General features: G+C 39.0%; 1 protein-coding gene and 1 long non-coding RNA gene across 2 annotated transcripts; one reads left to right on the forward strand and one right to left on the reverse strand.

Moving 5' to 3' along the window:
* The first annotated feature begins 9134 nt into the window (after window positions 1-9134).
* On the forward strand, window positions 9135-19581 carry LOC122443739. Its single transcript, XR_006270098.1, has 3 exons — window positions 9135-9244; window positions 9639-9801; window positions 18813-19581. It is a non-coding gene; the product is annotated as an uncharacterized LOC122443739 (long non-coding RNA).
* A 422-nt stretch (window positions 19582-20003) lies between these two features.
* On the reverse strand, window positions 20004-23623 carry LOC122443738 (poly [ADP-ribose] polymerase 1). The gene has a single exon (XM_043472257.1). It carries the CDS (start codon window positions 23454-23456, stop codon window positions 20406-20408), a length of 3051 nt encoding a protein of 1016 aa, XP_043328192.1. The 5' UTR covers window positions 23457-23623; the 3' UTR covers window positions 20004-20405.
* Between the last annotated feature and the right edge of the window lie 242 nt (window positions 23624-23865).

Genomic DNA, 23865 nt, shown 5'->3' on the forward strand with positions numbered 1-23865 from the left:
TCTATGATCCAGTGGATGTTGGCAATTTGATCTCTGGCTCCTCTGCCTTTTCTAAACCCAGCTTGAACATCTGGAAGTTCATGGTTCACGTACTGTGAAGCCTGGCTTGGAGAATTTTGAGCATTACTTTGCTAGCGTGTGAGATGAGTGCAATTGTGCAATAGCTTGAGCATTCTTTGGCATTGCCTTTCTTTGGGATTAGAATGAAAGCTAACCTTTTCTAGTCCTGTGGCCACTGCTGAGTTTTCCAGATTTGCTGGCATATTGAGTGCAACAGTTTTACCGCATCATCTTTTAGGATTTGAAATAGCTCAACTGGAATTCCTTCACCTCCACTAGCTTTGTTCGTTGTGATGGTTCCTAAGGCCCACTTGACTTTGCATTCCAGGATATCTGGCTCTAAGTGAGTGACCACAACACCATCATGGTTATCTGGGTCATGAAGATCTCTTTTGTATAGTTCTTCTGTGTATTCTTGTCATCCTTTCTTAGTATCTTCTGCTTCTTTTAGGTCCATATCATTTTTGTTCTTTATTGTGCCCATCTTTGCATGAAGTGTTCCCTTGGTATCTCTAATTTTCTTAAAGAGATCTCTAATCTTTCCCATTCTATTCTTTTCCTCTGTTTCTTTGCATTGATCACTTAGGAAGGTTATCTTATGTCTCCTTGCTATTTTTTGGAAGTCTGCATTCAGATGGATATATCTTTCCTTTTCTCCTTTGCCTTTTGCTTCTCTTCTTTTCTCAGCTATTTGTAAGGTCTCCTCAGACAACCATTTTGCCTTTTTGCATTTCTCTTTCTTGGGGATTGTTTTGTACAGCCTCCTGTACAATGTTATGAACTCTGTCCATAGTTCTTCAGGCACTCTGTCTATCAGATCTAATCCCTTGTATCTATTTGTCACTTCCACTGTATAATCTTAAGGGATTTGATTTAGGTCATACCTGAATGGCCTAGTAGTTTTCCCTACTTTCTTCAATTTAAGTCTGAATTTGGCAATAAGGAGCTCCTGACCTGAGCCACAGTCAGCTCCCAGTCTTGTTTTTGCTGACTGTATAGAGCTTCTTCATCTTTGGCTGCAAAGAATATAGTCAATCTGATTTTGGTATTGACTATTTGGTGATGTCCATGTGTCGAGCCATTTCTTGTGTTGTTGGAAGAGGGTGTTTGCTATGACCAGTGTGTTCTCTTGGCAAAACTCTATTAGCCTTTGCCCTGCTTCATTTTGTACTCCAAGGCCAAACTGATTTGTTACTCCAGGTATCTCTTGACTTCCTACTTTTGCATTCCAGTCCCCTATGATGAAAAGGACATCTTTTTTTGGTGTTCATTCTAGAAGGTCATGTAGGTTTTCATAGAACTATTCAACTTCAACTTCTTTGGCATTAGCGTTTAGGGCACAGACTTGGATTACTGTGATATTGAATGGTTTGCCTTGGAAATGAACAGAGATCATTCTGTTCATCTATAAAATCTTGTAGGAGAGTTAAATTCCAAGAATTTGGGAGTGGATTCAGAGGGTTGTCCCCAAACACTTACCTGAAACAGATGATGAAACAGGAGGAAACTGAGATACCTTTAACTAGCAGGTTTATATTCTTATCCCATATCCACCCTCCCTCTGTGAAATGAGAACTATAGAGGAAGAGTGAGTCAGTCAGTCCTTACTCAGAAAATAACAAATGCTGTATTTTTGTATATCTGATTTTATGATGTGATCAAACTTGACCACTCCATGTACATTTCTGATTTCTTTTTTGTCCCCCCATAATGAGTGTCTTTTATAATCAGAAAAAGTAATATAGGTATTTCCATTTTGATGCAAAGTGTTTTGGAAAACCAAAGGAAATGTTGTACAGAAGTATTTCTGAGCTGTATAAGTTCCTAATCAACAGGTGATGAGGGTGAAAGAATCGTATTAAATAAGGGAGACGCTGATACATGAAACGTGTGTAAGGGGATCATACAGTTCTATTAAATGTGATTTAACATTTTGCAGAGGTCTTTGGCCCTGTGCAGAAAGAACTACCACAGTTTTCCAAAGAGCAACATAAGGATATAATAACCTTATTTTGCCACTTTCTTCTTAATGGAAACTTTATTCTCACTGGCCCTCTTCAAACTCTGCTGTCCAGCAAATTACGATAAAGGACAGGAGCTATTTAATAGCTATTCCCCATTCAGATCAGAGAAGGCAATGGCAACCCACTCTGGTACTCTTGCCTGGAAAATCCCATGGACGGAGGAGCCTGGTAGGATGCAGTCCATGGGGTAGCGAAGAGCCGCGACTGAAGTGACGCAGCAGCAGCAGCAGCCCCATTCAGATGTCTGAGGGTGAGAGCTCTAACTTCAGTGAGCCTTGTTTTTCTTAACACTCCATGTGTTTCTAGATCTTATAATTGCTAATAAAAGCCTGCTGATGATAAGTCCACGTCAGTCTAATTATTCTTTTTTTAGTTATCGGTTCCCCAGCCAGGGATTAAACCCAGTCCCTCGGAAGTGAGAGTACAGAGCCCTAATCACCGGACCACCAGGGAATTCCTTCATTACCTTTGGTTTCTACAGTTTAACTTCAGTATGCCTTCCTGTTGATTTGTGCCTATTTTTCCTCATGAAGATTCTTTGGTGTTTTTCAATCTTAGGATTCATGTTTAGGAGAATTCTCCTCTGTCACCTTTTTGGATACTGCTTTTCTCTCATTCTCTCTACTTCCTCCCCCTGAAGTTCTTACTGGGTTTATATTGGAGCTTCTCATTCTGTTTTTCATATTTCTTAGATACTCTTTGATATATTGTGTTTTTTTTCCCTCTGCGCCACCTTCTGGATGATTTTTTTCACATCTCTTGTTTCCTCTTTTTTTGTTTTTCATAATGTCTGATGAAATACTATTTATATTTTATGCAGGACAAGGAAAAATTAAACATAAACTTCTCTCTGTGTGTTTGTTTGGTCCTTCCCACTCCCCACTGTGCAGTGAGCCTCTGCATTACACATTAACCAGGATTCCTCGAAGATGGGATGCTAGCGGTGTAACTTCTTAGAATAGTGTCCTTTCTCAGCTCTGTGGGGAGCCATGGTCACTTGCTGCTCGCTTTATGTGCTGCCCTGGCTAGGTATGTTTGGTGACGTTTATGTGGAATATCAGCATATCATTTTGATGTACAGTCTTCTGTCTCAAAAATGTCTATGACATGCCTTCAACTTCTAACAAATGGAACAGTTTTCAAAGTTTTCTGTGAATCTGCTTCCCAGGTTATAATCCTCTATTTAGGTTGAATAAAATTCCCTTTATTTCTTCTTGATAGTTTTCATTGACATGTCTTTCCACCCCCCACCCCTTAGAGTTTCACTTCTTTTCTGAGAAGAACATAGCTAGACTTTAATATAGCTCGGTCACTTCACTGTCTGGCTATTTGTTATATGTCTTATTTGTTGGACCTACTGATCTTCTCTGATATTATTGTTTTCCATCTAATTTTTGATTCTGAATTCATCCTTAGAGATTTACTGTGTGATTTGTATGTACTCTGGCTTATTAAGATGTCCTTATTGAATTATTTCTGATTTGGATTTTGTCACCTTGCGTGTTCAGTCGCTTCCATCGTGTCCGACTCTGTGATCCAGTGGACCATAGCCCACCAGGCTCCTCTGTCTATGGGAGTCTCCAGGCAAGAATACTGGAATTGGTTGCCATTTCCTCCTCCAGGGAATCTTCCTGACCCAGGGATTGAACCTGAGTATCTTGTGTCTCTTGCATTGGCAGGCGGGTTCTTCACCACCAGCGCCACCTGGGAAGCCCAGTGAGAATGTGTACCTACAACCACTGCCTGCAGAGACTTTGGGTTCAGAGAGTGTCTTGGTGACTCTTCCATCCCTAGCACAGCCTATTAGCCTGTTTCTACGCGTGTCTCTACACACATACCAGCAGGTGGAGTTTTTCTCCTTGTTTCGCAGGCAGAACAGCTCTTCCTGGTGTCAGATTTCTGCAGAGAGCTCATTTTCGTTCTGACCTGTTTGGGTGTTTGTGTATGTGGTGGTGGTCTCAGATCTTCTATTCCCATGGACTTTTCTACCTTGACCCCTTATGCGAATATCCAGTTCTGATCCTTGAGGGCCATTTGATTTTAACTCATGATCATCACAATTCTAGCTTGGAGTTTCTCTCCATTTATTAGCACCTGGAAATTTCTAGGTGGAACTTGTAAAGAGAAAGGCCAGGAAAATGATCTTTAGCTGGTAAATAAGTGGGTTTGAAAATTTAAAAATAAAACTAATCTCATTTCATTGCACTTCTGATATTACTTATTATACCAGATTTAACTTCACCTAGCTAATAGTCTCGGAGAAGGCAATGGCACCCCACTCCAGTACTCTTGCCTGGAAAATCCCATGGATGGAGGAGGCTGGTAGGCTACAGTCCATGGGTTAGCTAAGAGTCGGGCACGACTGAGCAACTTCACTTTCACTTTTCACTTTCATGCATTGGAGAAGGTAATGGCAACCCACTCCAGTGTTCTTGCCTGGAGAATCCCAGGGACGGGGGAGCCTGGTGGGCTGCCGTCTATGAGGTCGCACAGAGTTGGACACGACTGAAGCGACTTAGCAGCAGCAGCAGCAGCAGCTAATAGTCTACTAATTTGTAAGCTTTAAGTTTGCATAGCCATTTTTTATTTTTGGCTTTGTGGGATGGGTAACCTCAGCTCCCCAATCAGGGACTGAACCCATGACCCCTTCAGTGGAAGCGTGAAGCCCTAACCACTGGACTGCCAAGAAATTCCCTAGATTATTTTTTTAAGTTGAACTTATTTGCTGTTTGGTTTCACAGAACCACATAACTTCCAGGTGGAAGGGTAGGTACCCTAGTGAAAGCATAATGTGGTAGAAAAGATAGGGCTGTAACATTCAGGCACATCAGAGTTCACACGCTGGCTTTAGGACTTACTGTTACCTGACCGTGGGTAATTTACTTGTCTCTCAGCACTTTGGTTTCTCCATTAGAAAAGTGAATACAGTAATACTCATCTAATATTACTGCTGAGAGGATTAAAAGTGATCATAGCAATTAATAGTAATTGAGTATTTATGATGTACTCAACACTTGGCCAGGTGCTTTGATGGATTATCTCTTTTAATGTATGTGAAATTTTTAGTCCAGTGCCTGACAGACTGCAAGTGTTTAATACATGTAGCTGTTAGTCTCACATAAGTTACCTCATCATAGCCAGGCTTTGACCCTATGCCACCCTTCACCTCACTCCACCCTTACCGTTAGTCAACAAGCTTCTGCTTAAAGACAGAGCAGTCAGAATTCCAGCATTGGAGTCAGACTCAGTGGATTCAAATCTGCCACTTTCTTGCTCTCTGACATTGGGCAAATATATCTGTGAAATGAGGAAAATAGTAGTTTCTTCCAGGGTAAATTTGGAAAAGACCCCGATGCTGGGAAAGATTGAAGGCAGAGGGAGAAGGGGATGGCAGAGGATGAGATGGTTAGATAGCATCACCAACTCAATGGACATGAATCTGAGCAAATTCTAGGAGATGGTGAAGGACAGGGAAGCCTGGCGTGCTGCAGTCCATGGGATCGCGAAGAGTCAAACATGACTTAGCAACTGAACAGCAATTTTGAGGCTCAAATGAGTTAATGCATGCAAAGCACTTAGAATAGTGCCTGGTACATTGTAAATCCTCAGCCAGTATTTTTACTACTACTGGAAATTTGTTATCACCTCGAACTTATTTTGTTTTGGAAGCGTTCATACTCACCCTCATTTTTACTCTTTTTTTTCATCCATAATATGAAGGAACTATTCAGCCAGTAAATGAGAGTAGGGCATGAAGAAGGGATGAAACAGAGATACCATGGTGTGATTCTATGCAGACTCAGTAGGTGATCTCTGAAGAAGGAAGCATTGACTAGGATGACTTTGCACACAGTGAGACTCCAGCAGTTGGGGTTATCACCTCAGAGGATTACAAGCTAAGGAACGAATGTGTAGGGGCTTGATCCCACCTGAGGACTCACAGAAACCACATTCGGAGATCAAGAAAAACTCAGAAAGAGGGTTATGGCGAACTTTGGTCCAGTTGTGTCTTCCTGAAACTGATCCTCTGCATTGCTGTTAAAGTGCTCTGAATGGATGCAAATGGGACCATACCTCTTTATATTTTAAAATAATGTGTGCTTTACCAACCCTTCCCCTATTGATTTAACAAAGTCCTTCATGATCTGGCCTTTGTTGTTTCTTTCATGTCTCTATTGCATTATATGCCAATATATGTTTTTTGATTCATGCCTTTGTTCATGTGTATCCCTTTCCTAAAAGACAGTGTTTCTTTTCCTTTTTTTACTTTCTATCTCTTTAAAATATTTGGGAACTTTGAAAGCATCTATCTTAATCGATCTCTTCATTGAAGGGGAGGTGGAAAAAATGGCAGTATATTAGATCAAGTTTGCACATTTTAGTAGAATTGGTGAGCTGAAGCCTGAAGCAGATTGTGATAAAGATACATACCGTATTCCCTAGAATAACCAGTAAGAAAAAGCTAAAAAAAAAATAGCTTAAAAATGAACAAATGAATTAAAATGGCAAACTGAAGAGTATTGGTTTAATGGAAAAGAAGGCAGTAAAGTTGGGACAAAGGAACAAAAATGACACAAGACATAAAGATACAAATAGGAAAATAGCAGGCGTAAAGCTAACCAAGCAAGTACGTTAAATGTAAATGGACTAAGCACGTCAATTAGAAAGTAAAGATATAAAATAATCAGATCCAACTACATACTGTCTATAAGACATTCATTTTGGATTCATAGATTTAATAGATTGAAAGTAAAATGACACAAAAAGTGGCTATAAGAAAATTGGAGTGGCTATAATATCAGAAAAAATATTTTGTCTGATAGACTTTAAGACCAAAATAAGTTACTGTAAGAGGAAAGTAGATATGTTATAATGGTAAAATGATTAGTCCATCATGAAGATAATTATAAACATATATGCATTTAACAAGAGAGCTCCAAATATATGAAGGAAAAACTGAGAGAATTGAAGAAAGAAGAATAATTCAATAATATTAACTGGAGATTTTAATATCCTATTCTCAAAAACTAAAATAATAACTAGACAGAAAATCAAATCAGCAAGGTTAGAATCTTAAACATTATCAACCAACTTGACCTAAGGGAAATATATAGATTTCCATCAAACTGAAGTAAAATAATCCTTATAAATTTATTGAGACTTATTTTATACAACTCATTTAAAAAAGGCCAAACAAACCAATTAAAAATGAATAGAAGAATTGGTATACTTGGCAGTTACCTAGAAATTTAAACAAATTTCCCATATAATCCAACAATTCCACTCCTAGATATTACCCAGAAAACTGAAAACCTTGGTTCATACAAAGACCAGCGTGTGAATGTTCAGAGCAGCATTATTCACAATAGCCAAAGCGTGGAAACCGCCTGAAAACTCATCAGCTGGTGAATGGGTAAACATGGTGTGTTTATCCATATGATGGGCACTGTTCAGCGGTGAATAGTCTACTGATACATGCTACAGCATGGCTGAGCCTCAGAAACATCATGCTATGTGAAAGAAACACAAAGACTGCCTGTCGTATGGTTCCATTTACGTGGCATGTTTAAGGAAGGCAAATTTACAGAGACAGAGCAGATCCATGATTGCCTAGGGCTGAGAATGGGGCTGGTATATATCAAACGGGACAAGGGAAATTTTTAGGGTGATGGTAATATTCTAAAACTGAATTGTGATTGTTGAAATATTTATTACACTGACTAAAAATCATTAAATTGTACTGTTAAAAATGGGTGGTTAAGACTTCGTCTTCCAGTGCAGGGAGTATGGGTTCGATCCCTGGTAAGGGAGCTAAGATCCCATGGAAAAATAAAACATATAAAACAGAAGCAATATTATAACAAATTCAATAAAGATTTTAAAAGTGGTCCACATCAAAAAAAATCTTTTAAAAAATTAGAGAAAAAAATTTTAAATGGATGAATTTATGTAAATTATACCTCAAAGTTGTTACATAATTACATAACTTGTTACTTTTTAGTATATTAGAAATAATATTGTCAATAATAATGATACTGAGCTTTTGCTAAGTGCCAGGCACTGCTTTAAGCACTTTAGTTAGTCCTCACAACAATCTATGAAATAAATTTTATTATTCCACTTATACAGGCTTCCCTGGTGGCTCTGATGGTAAAGAATCAGCCTGCAGTGCAGAAGACCCAGGTTCAACCCCTGGGGCCAGAAGATCTGCTGGAGAAGGGAATGGCTACCCACTCCAGTGTTCTTGCCTGGAGAATCCCTTGGATAGAGGAGCTCGGCGGGTTCTACTCCATGGGATCACAAAGAGTGAGTCCTGGCTAAGCACATACCACGTTCCATTTATAAATGAAGAAACTGAGGCCCACGTAAGTAACCTGCCAAGGTCATACAGCAAATAAATAGGTGAGCCAGGACTGAAATCTAAGCAACTTGTCCAAGTAGTGGTACTCTCATAAATCTACTAAGGCAAATCAAAATCTGATGGTTTAAAAAAATATTTATTTATTTATTTTTCTTTCTGGCCGTGCTGGGCCTTTGTTGCTGCGCGGGCTTTTCCCTAGTTGCGGTGAGCAGGGGTTATTTCTCGTTGTGGCGTGCAGGCTTCTCGTCGCACGGCTCCTCTCATTGCAGAGTGCAGACTCTGGGTGACTGGGCTTCCGTAGCTGTGGCAAAGGGCTCAGTAGTTGTGGCTCTCTGAGCTCTGGAGCTCAGGCCCAATAGCTGTGGTGCAGGGGCTCAGCTGCTCCGAGGCACGTGGGATCTTCCCAGACCAGGGAGTGAACTCGTGTCTCCTGAGCTGGCAGGGGGATTCCTTACCGCTGAGCCACCAGGGAAGCCCCTTGATGATGTTTCTTAAGTTCTAGTGAAGCGGCATCATTGTGAATCTCCCCTGAAGTTGAAAAATATATAATATACCAAATTTGACAGTACGAAGCAGGGGAGGAAATGTTATTTTTCAATTTAGGATAACAGTAAAATTGTTTCATCAGATTTCTAGAGAAGAGATGAAGAATAGTTTCCATTTCCTTTTTCTTCTATCTGTATGGCAGGAGGCAATACACATTGAACAGATAATGGGATTTAGAACTGAAGTAACTGAGATTTGATATCTGATTCTGCTACTTAAATAGCCTGGAGCCTCGTTTTTATTATATATAAAGGTAGGTTTAAATGCCTACAATTCAGGATTGTATGTATTAAATACAGTCTGATTTAATGTGCATGAAATCTTAGCATGTCTTGCTTGCAGTAGATACTAAACAAGTGGGAGCTTTCTTCAGTCATCAGAATCAGGTGTTTTTTCATACATTAGGACCAGTCCTGACTTTTAGAGACGGTCTGGGCAATTCTCTAGGACTTCTTAACAAGATTAAACCTGAAGGAGAATGAAGAGCAATTTAGAACTTACTTATGGCTTGCTTGCTTTCTTGATTTATGTTTCCCCTAGATTAGTCTATTAAAATATAGAATTAAGACATAGTTCTTCCTTGTGTGGCAATCTTACCTAGAACTCTTACTTCAATCTTTTTTTTCCCCATTCTGGACTCTAACTAGATTCTAGCCCTGGCCTCTGGTATTATTTCACTGTGAGCTCCATGTACCTTGGAGAAATATGATCAGCACCTCCTCCAAAGTGTGGCTACTATCAGAACGCCCCATCAGAGTTCTAATGGGAAGAAGAAAAATGGCTAGGAAGAGGTCTTGTTCCCTCGCCCAGGTGAGTTCTGTGGGTGCGAGAGATTACTTGATATCCTGTTGAACAACTCTCTGGGGGACCCAAGGCCCTGGCCACACAAGTTACTGAGAAACTTTTTAGTATATATTTGAGAAAACGTTTTTAATCAGTGGCCACTGATATGAGTGAATCTAGGGGGAAGAAAACATTTATTAAGGTATAAATATTTTATAGCATATTTTTTATTAAAGATAGAAATAGAAAACGTTAAACTCACTGCCTCAGTGGACATGAATCTGAGCAAACCCCGGGAGACAGTGAAGAACAAAGGAGCCTGACATCTGCAGTCCAGTCTGTGGCGTCACAGAGTCAGACCGGACTTTGCTACTGAATAACAAAAGCTCTAGTTAGGGAAAGATTTTGTCCACTAGGTGTCGCTGTTGCGCTTGAAAGATAAAACAGTCTATAACACTGAAGTTTTTGTTTTTGTTTGGTCTTAAAAGGCCTATTTCCTTTTTTTCCAAGCATTAGAAGATACCACCAGACGACCCAGACTAATTTGATCTCAGGATAATTTCCTTAAAAGGGAAATCAAGAAGGAGTTTCTTGTACAGAATTTAGGACTTGTCCTGAAGGTCTGGAAGCATCCAGCGTCTGCTGAGGGATGACAATTTTCAAAGCCCCATCTAGGAAAGAACTTTTAACTTTCCTGTTAGCCTGTTCATTTGGGGGCAAAAGTTTATTTTGACGAGCCCCTTCATTTTTCATGACCTGTGTTGTGTATGCAACCCAGGACAGGCTTTCTTCTGACGATAGAAGTCAGAAGTCGGAACATCGCTCCCATATTCTTTCCTTCTCTTGCATCCCCACGTCTCTTATGGTCTAAGTGCTCAAGGCATAAAGTATAGTCATATTTCCATTTTTAAATCAAACAGAAGGGACTTCCCTGGTGGTCCAGTGGCTGAGACACCACGCCTCAGTGCAGGGGCCCAGGTTCAATCTCTAGTCAGAGAACCAGTTCCTGCATGCTGCAACTAAGGCCTGGCACAGCCAAATAAATAAAAAAACTTTCTTAAGATAATAAAAACAATTGTAACACTAAACATTTCTCTGGTCAGGATTTACAAAGATGATTCAGATTTTTTCTTAATTTTTCTTTCCCTGTTGTGTTTATTAACAAAACAGAAACAAAAATCTTAATAGCATATGGTTTTTGAGCTCATGAATGTTTCCTTATCCCTGAAGTTGTACTCAAATACAACAGATGGACTCACGGTAGGATATGACATATGCTACACAGGGAGAAAAAAGTCAAAGGCTATTAACACTTCCAAAACAAAGAAAGAAAGGAAGAACTAAAGACAGAAAGAGACAACAGTGACAATTCTTGATTGGTGCTGTCTGGTACCATGTGGCTTATTAAAATGTTTTGAGGAGAAAGTTAAGCTCCTGAAAAGGAGCCATTCGTCTATGTAAGTGTCACTTTAACTGTCTTTTAGTTTAAGAACTTCTATACTTGCTGTTGTACAATTTCAGTATAAATGAAGAGTGACTTCATTTATTGGGAAATGGGACTTTAGAACTTCAATCAAAATTATTTTCCACCTGCAGAAGATTGAGGAGGTAGAAGTTTAGGAAGATATTCTCTGTGACTAGTCTTTCCTTTGCCAATTTCTTCCTACCCCAAGAATGATTCAAATTAATGAGTTAGGTTAACATTGTTTGCTTTTTTGAAGTCAGTTTTTGTTTCATAAAGTTCTACAATTTTTACATCATGTGAATTAAATGAAATGACTTACTGTCAGTATTCTGAGATGAGTACTATAAAGTACTGTATTGAATACTTTACAGTTAGACCTGAGTTTAAGTCTCAGCTTTTTCACTTATTGGTTACGTTATCTTGGACACACATTATTTTTATTTATTTGTTTGTTTGTTTATTTTGGTCACAGCACACAGCTTGCAGGATCTTAGTTCCCCAACCAACCAGATTGTGACTTGCTTTATTGTGATTATTTGCCTAATGCAATATTCGTTTTATGGTGGTGGTCCAAAACTGAACTCATGACATCTCTGAGATGTTCCTGTATCTGTTTGAGTCTCTGGTTTCAATTCTTTTGAATATATATTTCCTAGGAGTGGAATTCCTAGGTCATGTATAGTTTTGTGTTTAAACTTCTGAAAAACTGACCACATTGTTTTTCACTCTGACTTTTTTTTTTTTTAATATTTATTTATTTGGCTGTGCCAGATGTTAGTTGCAGCATATGGGATCTTTGATCTTTGTTGTAGCATGTGAGATCTTTAGTTGGGGCATTTGAACTAAGTTGCAACATGTAAGATTTAGTTCCCTGACCAGGGACTGAACACGGGCCTCCTGCATTGGTAGTGTGGACCACCAGGGAAGTCCCTCCCTTTAACTTTTTAATCTAGTTTCTATAATTTAAAATTTGACACATGATCAAAATGCAATTAATTGAAAATAAACAATGAAATATAGCACCCTGAAATACTCTGTATTCATTATATATATATATATATATATATATTTATATTTATTTTTTATATATTTATTTTATTTATATAAAATATTAATCTAAAAATGCACTTGTTTAGAAACATTTTCACAATGATGGAGTAAGAACCTATGAAAATCTGCTCATTCATAAAAGCAAGAGATTATGTTAGTGTGAGTGTTAGTCGATCAGTTGTGTCCCACTCTTTGTGACTCCATGGACTGTAGCCTGCCAGGTTCCTCTGTCCATGGAATTCATCAGGCAAGAATACTGGAGTGGGTTGTCATTTTCTTCTCCAGGGAATCTTCCCAACTCAGGGATTGAACCCGGGTCTCCTGCATTGCAGGTAGATTCTTTACCATCTGAACTAGCAGGGAAGCCCCAAAGCAAGAGAACAATGACCAAAAATGGTTAAAATCAACTTATTCAGAACTCTAGAAATGAACAAAGGGTTGCAATATTCTAGGATTGTTTATTCAAGAAAAATGGCTAAATATCAGTAAGAACAGTGAGCTTTGTGGCTCTTAACATGCCCTATTCCTATGCTTCTCCCCCCAGTTCCAGGATAGTCTTAGAAACTCATTGGCTTCACAGCTATGATAGATGTGAAAATCGGAAGCCTGGTAGCCACTGGTGGAGAGGGACAGAATGGATTCGACACTCCTACTCTTTCCATCCCCAGATAATTGTCACTATTTGACCTTTTAGCTCCTTGAAAAGCTCTGTTATCAAAGTTAGTCTTTATTTGACCTGCATCAGAGCTTACTCTGTGAATAGCCTTGTTATTATAGGACATTTGCCAAAAACAAGTCGTGTCAGTTGTTTACCACTGCAGGTGCATGAGGCAATTATATTAGTTGGAGATACTAAGACCCTGACCAAAAAAATTAAAAGGAAAAAATATAGAATGAGATGTCTATGTTACAGAGGTTCAGCATATTCCAGGGAATCTCGAAAGTCCTGTGCAGTTGCAGTGCTCTGCTCATGTTCAAGAAAGAGCTGAGAAAGCCATGATTTCTCACCTCTGGCTGACCTTGAGGCTCTGCACAAGAAAATGAAGATGAAGGCATAGTTGTAAGCTACCTGCTTATAGCATTGAAAACATATCCCAAAGCATGCACAGAGTGGTGTTTAAACTGAAATTTATAACTTTATACATCTGTACTAAAGTAGAAGAAAGAATTTAAATCAATAAATTAACCATACACTATAGGAAACTAAAAAAGAAGAGCAAGCCAAAACTAAAGCAAGCAAAAGGAAGGAAACACAAAGGTAAGAGTGGAAATAAATGAGATAGAGAATAAAAATATATTAAAAACCCAGCAAAGCTAAAAGCTGGTTTCTTGAAAAGATGAACAAAATTGACAAACTTTTAAGTAGCTGACAAAGCAAAATAGAAGACTCAAATTACTAAAATCATAAATGAAAAGGAAATGTCACTACTGACCTTGCAGATAAAAGGATTATGGGGATTCTGTGAAGAGTAGTATGCTAGCAAATTGAAATAGACAAATTCCTAGAAGGACAAAGCTACCAAATGGACTCTAGAAGGAACAGAAAATTTGGATAGACAACAATTGGAGAGATTGAATTATTAACCAAAAATCTTCCCAGAAATGAAGATCCATGCCCTAACGTCTTCACTGCTGAATTCTACCAAACCTCTAAAGAATTAATAGCTATCCTTCACAAACTGTTCCAAAAAAGTAACAGAGACAGGAATGCTTTCTTTGTAACTCATTCTGTGAAGCCTGTATGACTGATACCGAGACCAAACAAAGACACACAAGGAAAGAAAACTGAACTGCAAACCAATATTTTATGAATATTCTAAAATGTTTTATAAATATTTTTGCATCATTAGGAAAATTGATGCAAACATTCTCAAGAAAATACTAACATATCAAATTTCATGATCTATTTATATAAAAAGGATTATGCACCACAACCACATGGAATTTATCCCAGGAAGGCAAGATTGATCTAACCTACAAAAACATCAGTGTAATAAAACACATTAATAGAAGAAAGGATAAAAACACATGATCATGTCAGTAGATACAGAAGATAATTTGACAGAATCCAATATCCATTCCTGAAAAATCTCTCAGCAAATTAGGAAAAAGAGGAAACTTTCTCGACTGGATAAGGGACACTGGTGAAGAAGACTACTGCTAACACATACTCAGTGGTGAAAAACTAAATGATTTCCCTCAAGTGTCAGGAACAAGACATGGATATCTGCTCTCATTACATTTTCTATCCAGCACTGCCCTGCAGTTTCTATCTAGAGCAATATGACTTTTTCTAAAAAAGCTTCAAGATTGGAAAGGAAGAAATTAAACTATTTAATGTAGGCAACATGATCTTTTATGTAGAAAATTTACCATTATATCTACAAAAAATACTAGAACTAATAAATGTGTTTAGCAAAGTTGCAGCATAAAAAATTAATATACAACACTCAAATGCATTTCTATAAGTTACCAATGAAAAATCAGGGAATACAAATTGAAAATACCATTCTCAATGGCATCAAAAAGAATAAGATACTTGAAATAAATATAACCCCCCAAAAAGGCAACACATACAATGGAAACTACAAAAGGTCGTTGAGAGAAATTAAAGACCAAGATAAATGGAAAGACATCTTGGATTCATAGAGTTCTTCATATTGTTAAGATGGCAATACTTCTCAAATTGATGAATATATTCAATGCAATCTCAATCAAAAGTTCAGCTGCTATTTTTTGTAGAATGGTGCAAGTTGATTCTAAAGTTCATATAAAAGTACAAGAGGCCCAAAATATCCAAAACAATCTTGACAAAGAATAACAAAGTTGGAGGACTCACATTCCCCAATCTCAAAACTTACTAAATGCTATCGTAACCAAAGTAGTGTGGAGCTGGCGTAAGGATAGACTTATAGATGAGTGAAATAGCTTTGAGAATCCAGAAATAAATTCTCACATTTATGTCAATTGATTTTTGACAAGAATGTCAAGAAAATTCCATAGGAAAACAATAGTATTTTCCATGAATGGTGCTGGGATAATGGGATATCCACATAGAAAAAAGTAAAGTTGAACTTCTACCATCCACAAAACTAAAGTTGAATCATTATTTATAAAAATTATACATTATACATTATTTATAAAAATTAATCAAAAAAGAATCATCAACTTAAGTATTTTAAATGTTAAGCAATAAAGAAACTCTTTTTGAAGGAAAAAAAAATAAAGAAAATTTGAAGAAAACCTAGATGAGTATCTTTTTGACTCTCAGTTAAGCTATATTTTCTTAGCTATGATACCAAAAAGAGTAAACTGTAAAAGAAAAAAATAGATAACTGAACCTCATCAAAATTTAAAACTTGTGAACTCCAAAGAACCTCATCAAGAAAGTGAAAAGACAGCCCATGGAATGAGAGAAAATATTTGCAAGTTATATATTTAATAATTATCTAAAAAAATAATAATAATTATCTAGTATCCAGAATATATGAAGAATTATTACAACTCAACAACAGCAACAACAAAGAGACAACTCAGTCAAGAAGCTGGAAAAAGATTTAAATAGTCGTGACTCAAATAACCAGTAAGCATGTGGAAGGATGCTCTATATCATTAATCATTAGAGAAATGCAAACCAAAACCAGAGTTAGATACCACTTCACACAAGGTGGCTATAATAAAAAAGATATAGATAATAAGTACTGGTTAGGATGTGTGCAAGTTAAAACACTCATCCATTGCTGGTGGGAATGTTAAATGGTGCAGCCACTTTGAAAAACAGTTTGGCAGTTCCCCAAATGGTTACACGCAGAGTTACCACATGATCCACTAGTCCTAGGCATACACCCAAGAAACACATGTTCACAGAAAAAATTCCAAAATTTCATAGCAGCATTATTTGTAATAGCCAGAAAGTAGGAAAAACCCCAAGTGCCCATCAACAAATGAATACATTATATCTATGGAATATTATTTGGATATAAAAAGGAATGGGATGCTGATACATGCTACAAAAACATGCCAAGAGAAGGAAGTCAGTCACAAAGCATTACACATTGTATGATTTCATTTCTGTGAAATGTCCAGATGAGGAAAATTTATAAAGACAGAAAGTAGATTAGTGGTTGCCTAGGCCTGAATTTGGTGGTACTTATGAGGTTGTGGGCTGATGGCTAAAGGGTATAAGGTTTCTTTTTGAGGTAAAAAAAAAAAATAGTCTAAAATGGATTGTGATGATACGTGCACAACTCTGTGACTATATTAAAAGTCATTGAATTGCACACACATGAAAAGTTTATCAGAACATTTTAACATTTCCCATATCTCCTCATTAATTTTCCCCATCTGTCTGGGGAACTTAACTCATTTCTTATATTCAAGTTATTTTTACCTTTAAATATGTCTTTTCTAAGACTTGCTAATAATATATTCTTTGTTTTGTAATTATTCATAATAATTATTACAATATAATCTTATGATTAAATGAATTTTTAATTCTTAGCACCCATCCTTCGATACAGTCATCTCTCCTCTCTTTGAACCTCTATTTTGACTACTGTCTTGGCTGACCACAATTTTACTTGAGTATTTTTTCAGGAAGGGTTATGGGTAGTCCTTGGCTATCTAACTCCGTCTGTTATCTTCACATATGAAGTGACATACTGACTAAGTATAAAAGTCATGAGACTCAATCTCTTTCAAGTACAAAGACATTATTTCACTGCTTTCTAGTATGTAATGTCATAGAAAAAAAGTCTGAGCCTAGTTTGATTATTTTTGTTACTGGCATTTGCACTTGATTTTTTATTTAGTTTTATGCATGTATGATTTTTTTTCTCTATTGAAGTTCAAGATTTTCCTTAAAACACATACTTTCCATTGACTTATGCAAGTAGAGAATGTTAGGATATACTACTCATTTTCCTAAAAATCTTAATGACTACTGAAGTCATTAAGATAATATGCATTATTTTAAAAATTAATTAGAAAATAGTTTTTTTTTGGAAATTTTCAATATTTAAGAAACCACATTTTATGGGCGTCACATTCATATTATTTTATTCTTGTACCTCACAAAGATTGTTATTTTTATTTATAATAACCTGTCAATGGCAAAGAGATTTATGAATAAATGTTCAAGATAAACATCATGAAATAAGAAGAAAACAAATCTACCAAATTATGAGTTCCAAGTTAATCAAATATTCTTTGCTCTGAGCTGTCAAGATAAAGCTTTATCAGTTTTCAACTAAAAGAAAGAGGAGCAGAAGTAGGGAGGGAAGAGGATGGACAAGAAGGAGCCAAAGAGAAAGAGAGGCAAAGAGATACAGAGAAAAAACATAAAAATTACCAGATGAACAAAATAGACCAAGATTCAGAACAAAGGAGACACACGCACACACCAAGAAAGAGGAGAAAGATTTTAAGTTAAAAGGACTCAGTACAGGAGAAAACTACAATGGAAGTAGATTTCGAAAAAAGAATAAGAAGAAAAAATTAAGGAAACAAAAAACATAATTCAGAGAAAGATTAATAGTAATTTTTAAATTGGTACAAAAATTTATTCTGTTTTCATTGTATTAGGCAGTGAAATTCAAAATAGGTAGTTGCTCATCAAATCAACTGGAAATTTTAATTAAAATGCTAACCATATTCCTAACTTGGTAATTTGTCTAATCCTGGAAGTTTGGAAAGTTCTCTTCTGAATCCAAAAGTCATAATAATCCACCAAGGAAAAACTATTTTAGATTGCAGCTAAGAAGTCAAGAACACAATTACCACAAGAAGAGTGTCAGATTTGGTGTCTTCTCCATTTCTGCTTTACAGTATTTATTATCACAGAAAAGAAATGGCCAGAAGAAAACCATAATTATTAATATGTTAGCGTTTAGCAACTTAAAATTCACTAAAGCAGGATAATCTCATTGGTTAATAATAATGCACATATTGTATCTATTTGAACTTCTGATTGAACAAAAGGAGAGAAAATAAAGGTAAACAGGCCTGTTGCTGTTGGAATTTAAGCTGTTTAAAATAAATATTAATTGAATTCTATATGGCTCTCCAGAGATAAGGCTTTAATGGTAATTCCACCCCCACTCCCAACCTATGTTGAGGCAGTAAAAAGTTCACATGTAGACTTTAAACGTTAAAAGCACTAACAATTATGACAATCTGAAGATACGACGTGGCATGAAATCCCAATGAGTAGAGTGTTTTATTTCATTTAGGTAAAAGTGAACAAATAAGTTTAGGCAATGCAGCTAGTTTGAAAACAAAGGGAAAATGATGGTTCATGGGTTCATTCACTGTGTGAAAATTCACTGAACCATGTAGTTATGATATGTTTTTTTGCATACTGTTAAGAAAAGGTATCTCTGAATCAATTCATATGTCATAAAATGCTCTTTCATTAGTATTAAAATATTTAAATATCTACATGCATATTGTGTTCTACCAAGTGAAAGGAGGTAGACTACGCAGATATAATCACAGTCTCCATGTACTTTTCTTTCTCAAATAGATAAGATGTGTGAAGACAGACGTATAACAGACCGACTGACACTCAGTGAGCTGACCACTGATGGACAGCTGTATCACCTCTCTTTGTTTATGATAAAGTCCCAGCTAAGTGCCAGAACCTTTTCTTTAATAGCGTCTGTTTATTCTCTGTCCTTGAACCATTGTCCATAGATCGTTTAGAAGCTGTATCTGTCCAGCTTCTCAATTCCCTTTCTAAACCCCATCAAATTAATAACTCCTTATTAATGGTATACAATGTGCTTTGTACTCTTCCTTATTCCTTTAACTTAATGTTTCTAAAACTTCAGTCTTTCATTTATGATCATCACAATTTTCACAATGTCATCGTACCAACTGGGCTGTTATTTTTAAAATAATTTTAAGTTGACTCATATTCCTTTCTTCATAGTGCCTACTTTAACCTAGTCCTAAACTTTATTATCCGTGGAATTGTTGATTTTTTTTTTTAATAGTATGTATCATCAACTAAAATAATCATGTAAACCCCCAGTGGCATGCTAACCACACTTGAACAACCACAGCATTCTTGGAGTCAGCTTAGTTATCACCTAGTAAGAATGATAAATGTACCAACATAGAAGCTTGCCCTACAGAACATAAGCTGCTTTATCTCCTATCTCAAAAGGTAGTCTTATTTTTTTGTAATCTCTGGTAAATAGACACATTCCAAGATGTGCACAACGAAGAATATTTGAGGAACTCTTCTGAATTTTAGTTTAACTTACTGATTTGTTTCACAGATTAAAAAATTCCTTTCAGAAAAATCACCTGTGGATATTTTTTGTTTAAAATTCTTTAGATTGGTTTAATTATAACTGAAGTTTACTCTGATAATAATGACACATAAATCACTGTCTCTTAATTCTTATCATATAGAATGGTGAAAGTCAAAATCAGAACTTGTGGAATTTAAATAATAGGTAAAGGAAAAAATTGGACCTAGAGAAAAAATAAGGCTCCTTTTTCATTTATTCTGACTCTTGAGTGCATATTATATGCCTGCCATCTTTCTACATGCTGAAGATGCATCAATAAAGAAGTTTTAATAGACAAAAATACCATGATCGTGCATACATAATAATTGTAATACAAAATTTTTTTTTTTTTTTTTTTTTTTTTTAGTATGAAATTAGTTTTTATTTGACTTCAAAATAAACACTTAACATTTTTCCAAAACTAAAGATGAATACTTAGAAACAAGGGTAGAAGATTATTTTTTTCCTTCCCTGGGGAAACCAGTAAGGCAGACGTTCTAACGTGGCTTGCAAGGCTCTTTCATTGGACTAATCTAGACAGTTAAGACCCTCCCCAACTTTCCCTCTATTGTCAGTTGTACCTACCAGGGTTATGGCTGGCAGGAGAAATACCCCAAAACAACCCCCCGCCCGCTCCCCCACCCAACACAATCAAGGGATTTGAAAAGCTGGGAAAATTGTTGAAACATGTGACCAAGTGTTCATATAAAATCCTTTCTAAGGAGACTGAGTGAAGCTACTATGCCTCAGCAACTCAGCTGAGGTTTCTGCCTGGTCAGTGCGAAGCACGTCAGTCAGCGGGCTGTACCCCTCACAGCTCACCACAGGGATGTCTTAAAGTTGAACTTCAGCTTCAGCAGGTACTTCAGATGGACCTGAGCAATGTCATAGACGATGTACTCGTTATATAGCAGACAGGTGTCATTAACACCAGACGAAATCCCTGTCCCGAGAGGCACCTCCACACCATCCATGGTAATACTAGCCGATGGGTCAGGGGTAGTTTTGCCTAAACCTTTGACACTGTGCTTGCCCTTGGGTAACTTGCTGATATGCGAAGCGTGTTTCAGTTCATACATGTTTCCAAGGGCAACTTCTCCCAACAGGATCAAGCCTATTGGGTCTCCCTGGGATGTGTGGCAGTAGTTGGCACTCTTGGAGACCATGTCGGCGAAATAGATCCCCTTACCAAACATGTAGCCTGTCACAGGCGCTTCAGGTGGGGCTATCCGGAGACCCTGGGATAGGATGCCTGCGAAGTTGGTGGTCCTGGACCCGTGCCACAGGAGCCTCCGGTTATGCAGCTGCTTAAACGGCTTGTAACGCTGGCTCTCCCCTTCGCGCTCTATCTTGAAGATGTCGACGACTTCCAAGTCGTACGCGTTGTGTGTGGTCGCGTGAGTGTTCTTCACATACTTCCTGATGATCTCGGCTTCTTCGGAATCTTTGTCCACAACCTTAATGTCAGTTTTGAGCTTCTCATAGTTGACATCAATGGGGTCCTTGCTGCTGTCATCAGAACCACCCCTGAGTAGACTGTAGGCCACCTCAATGTCCAGCAGGTTGTCCAGCATTTCCACCTTGGCCTGCACGCTGTCTGCATTGTTCAGGAGCGGGGGCTTCTTCATCCCGAAGTCGTGGGGGATCAGCGTGTAGAAGCGGTTGGAGAGATCCAGGATGTGGGAATCACTGCTGCCCTGGGACAGTGCCTGCTGGACCTCGCTGAGGATGGAGTACGCAGCCTGGATCTGCCTTTTGCTCAGCTTCCCTAAGGGCATCTTCTGAAGGTCAATCTCATACTCCACCATGGCTTTCTTCATACTTTCCACATCAAAGATCATTTTAATGAGGTTCTGCACTGGCTTGGGGAGCTTGGACTTGGTGCCAGGGTTTACCGTCAACTTCTTCACCGCCTCTTCATCCTGGCCATAGTCAATCTCCAGAGGGTAGAACTTTTTGGGATGCTTCGTAAAGGTTTTGGAGTGCCAGGCATTTCCGGTTTTCTCTTCATATAATTTCATAAAATGCTCAATGGCATCCTCCTTGGATGGCATCTGCTCCAGTTTGTTACTACCAATCACCGTGCCCACACGGCCCCAGGACCTGAATATCCAGTACCTGCTCTCTTTGTCATCCTCCAGGAGCTGCAGCTTGTAATACGAGTTGGTCCCTTTGACGATGTCCACGAGCCCGAGGGTGGCGCTGAAGACCTTCCCACCTTTCTCGAGGACGTGTGCGTTGTGTTCCAGACCTGAATCAGGGTCGACGGCTGCGCCTCCTTTAAGAGTTAATTTCATCCTCTTTTCAGATTTGTTGGTACCTTCCTCCTTGACGGGGCCCTTGCTCTTCTTGCAGGGCGCGGCCCCTGACTTCCCTCTCGGGGCCACTGCTTCAACAGGCTCCACCTTCACCTCAGCCCCCCAGGGGGACAAGAGGTGGGTGGAGAGCAACTCCTGAAGGCTTTTGGTGGAGGCAGAGATGTCCTGGAGGAAGTCCTCAGACACGACGCGGATGTTGGCTTCTTTTACTTCCTCCATCTTTTTATTCATCTTGTCCACCTCCTTTTTGGTGCTGATACACAGGGAGGCCTTGTTGGCCGTCCCTGTCAATTTCCCCCCGAGTTTCTCGATCGTGGCCTTCACTTCATCCTTGTTCTGGGAGAGCTTCCCAAGAGTCAGGATCTTCATGTTGGATAATGGCTTGTCTGAGGGGCCGGAGGGCACAGCGGCAGGCGCTGAAGCTGCAGAGGGCGGGGGTGCCGCCCCCACCGGGGCGCTGCTCTCTGGGGGGAATATGCGGTCCTGCTTTTTGATCTTCAGTTTCTTGAAGTAAGAGATTTCTCGGAATTCCTTTGGGGTCACCCACTCCTTCCGGTTGGGTGTCTGTGTCTTGACCATACACTTGGTCCAGGCAGTCACGTCCCCGGTACAGTAATAGGCGTCGCCCTTGAAGACCAGCTGGCCTGAGCATTCCTCACATGGAAGCAGGGCGCCAAACACCAAACCGTCGGCCACTCGGTCCAAGATCGCCGACTCCCCGGAGGGCACTTGCTGCTTGTTGAAGATGAGCAGCTCTTTCAGGTCGTTTGTTGAGCACGCTTTCTTTAGCTCGTCCTTGACGTTCCAGATCAGGTCGTTCTGGGCCTTGAGGGCCTTTTCAAGCTTAATCTCCTTGTCTTTTTCTTTTTTAGATTTCTTCTTGGCCACTTCATCTAGTCCATCCACCTCATCGCCTTTTCTCTTTCTTTCACCCTTGATTTCCGGGAGCTGCTTCTTGAGGGCTTCTTGGTCCTCTGCAGTGAGGCAGCTGAAGCCCATGAGCTGGCTTGCACTGAACTCAGGACGGAAGCCCAGCTCCTCCCGTTTCTGAACAAAACACTTTGGGTGGTACCAGCAGTCAACCATGCCCAGCTGGGGCTTATCGGGGTACACCACCTTCTTGGACAGGCGCACCTGGCCCTTTTCTATCTTCTCCATGCAGCTCTTGCACGTGCTTCTGTTGGATTTGGCGTACCCTGCCCCAAAGTCAATCAGCGTCTTCTCTGTCTTGCTGCCAACTCCATCTTGGCCTTTGCCTGAAACATCTGTTGCTCCTCCAGTCTCGGCCATCTTCTTGATCTTCTGCTGGTCATCCCAGCGGAGCTCGGAGAACCCATCCACCTCGACATCAGGGTGCCAGATGGAGTGGCCGACCTTCCAGAAGCAGGAGAGGTGGTGCCAATGCGGGATTTTCCCATCGAACATGGGCGACTGCACCATGAAGGCCATCCGGATCGAGTCCTTGGGGATGCTCTCTTTGCATTTCTTGCAAGACGCGCGCCCGCTCTTGGCGTACTCGACCCGGTAGACCTTGTCTGAAGACTCCGCCATCCTTTTCCTGCCGCTTACTGCTCCGGGAGCCCGACGCCGCGACCTGGAGACCCGCTTCTGCTACTGCCGCCTCACCCACCGATCCGCTAGCCACAGGCGGCTAAGCGCCTAGAACCGTCGCCGCCGCCGCCTCCGAACACGCCGCGCAGGCCACCCGCCGCTCCCGATAGATTCTGTAATACAAAATTTTATAGAAAAGTTTTAAAGTACATGTTTAACTTTGAGATACTCCTACTGAGATATTCCTATCAGTGTTTTCTAGTATCTCATTTCTCATTATTCTCATTTTCAAAATCTCTAAATATTCTAATTACTATTTTAATTTATATTTATAATCTTTTTATTAAAAGTTATTTATTCTCAACATTTGCATATTATAAAAATTTGAAACATAAAAGTTTAGACAATA

Source organism: Cervus canadensis, chromosome 6, assembly GCF_019320065.1.
Source record: "Cervus canadensis isolate Bull #8, Minnesota chromosome 6, ASM1932006v1, whole genome shotgun sequence".
NCBI classification, from domain to species: domain Eukaryota; kingdom Metazoa; phylum Chordata; class Mammalia; order Artiodactyla; family Cervidae; genus Cervus; species Cervus canadensis.

Excerpts from the sequence above, each read along its gene's own strand:
- LOC122443738 (XM_043472257.1), bottom strand. The coding sequence starts at position 23,456 with ATGGCGGAGTCTTCAGACAAGGTCTACCGGGTCGAGTACGCCAAGAGC.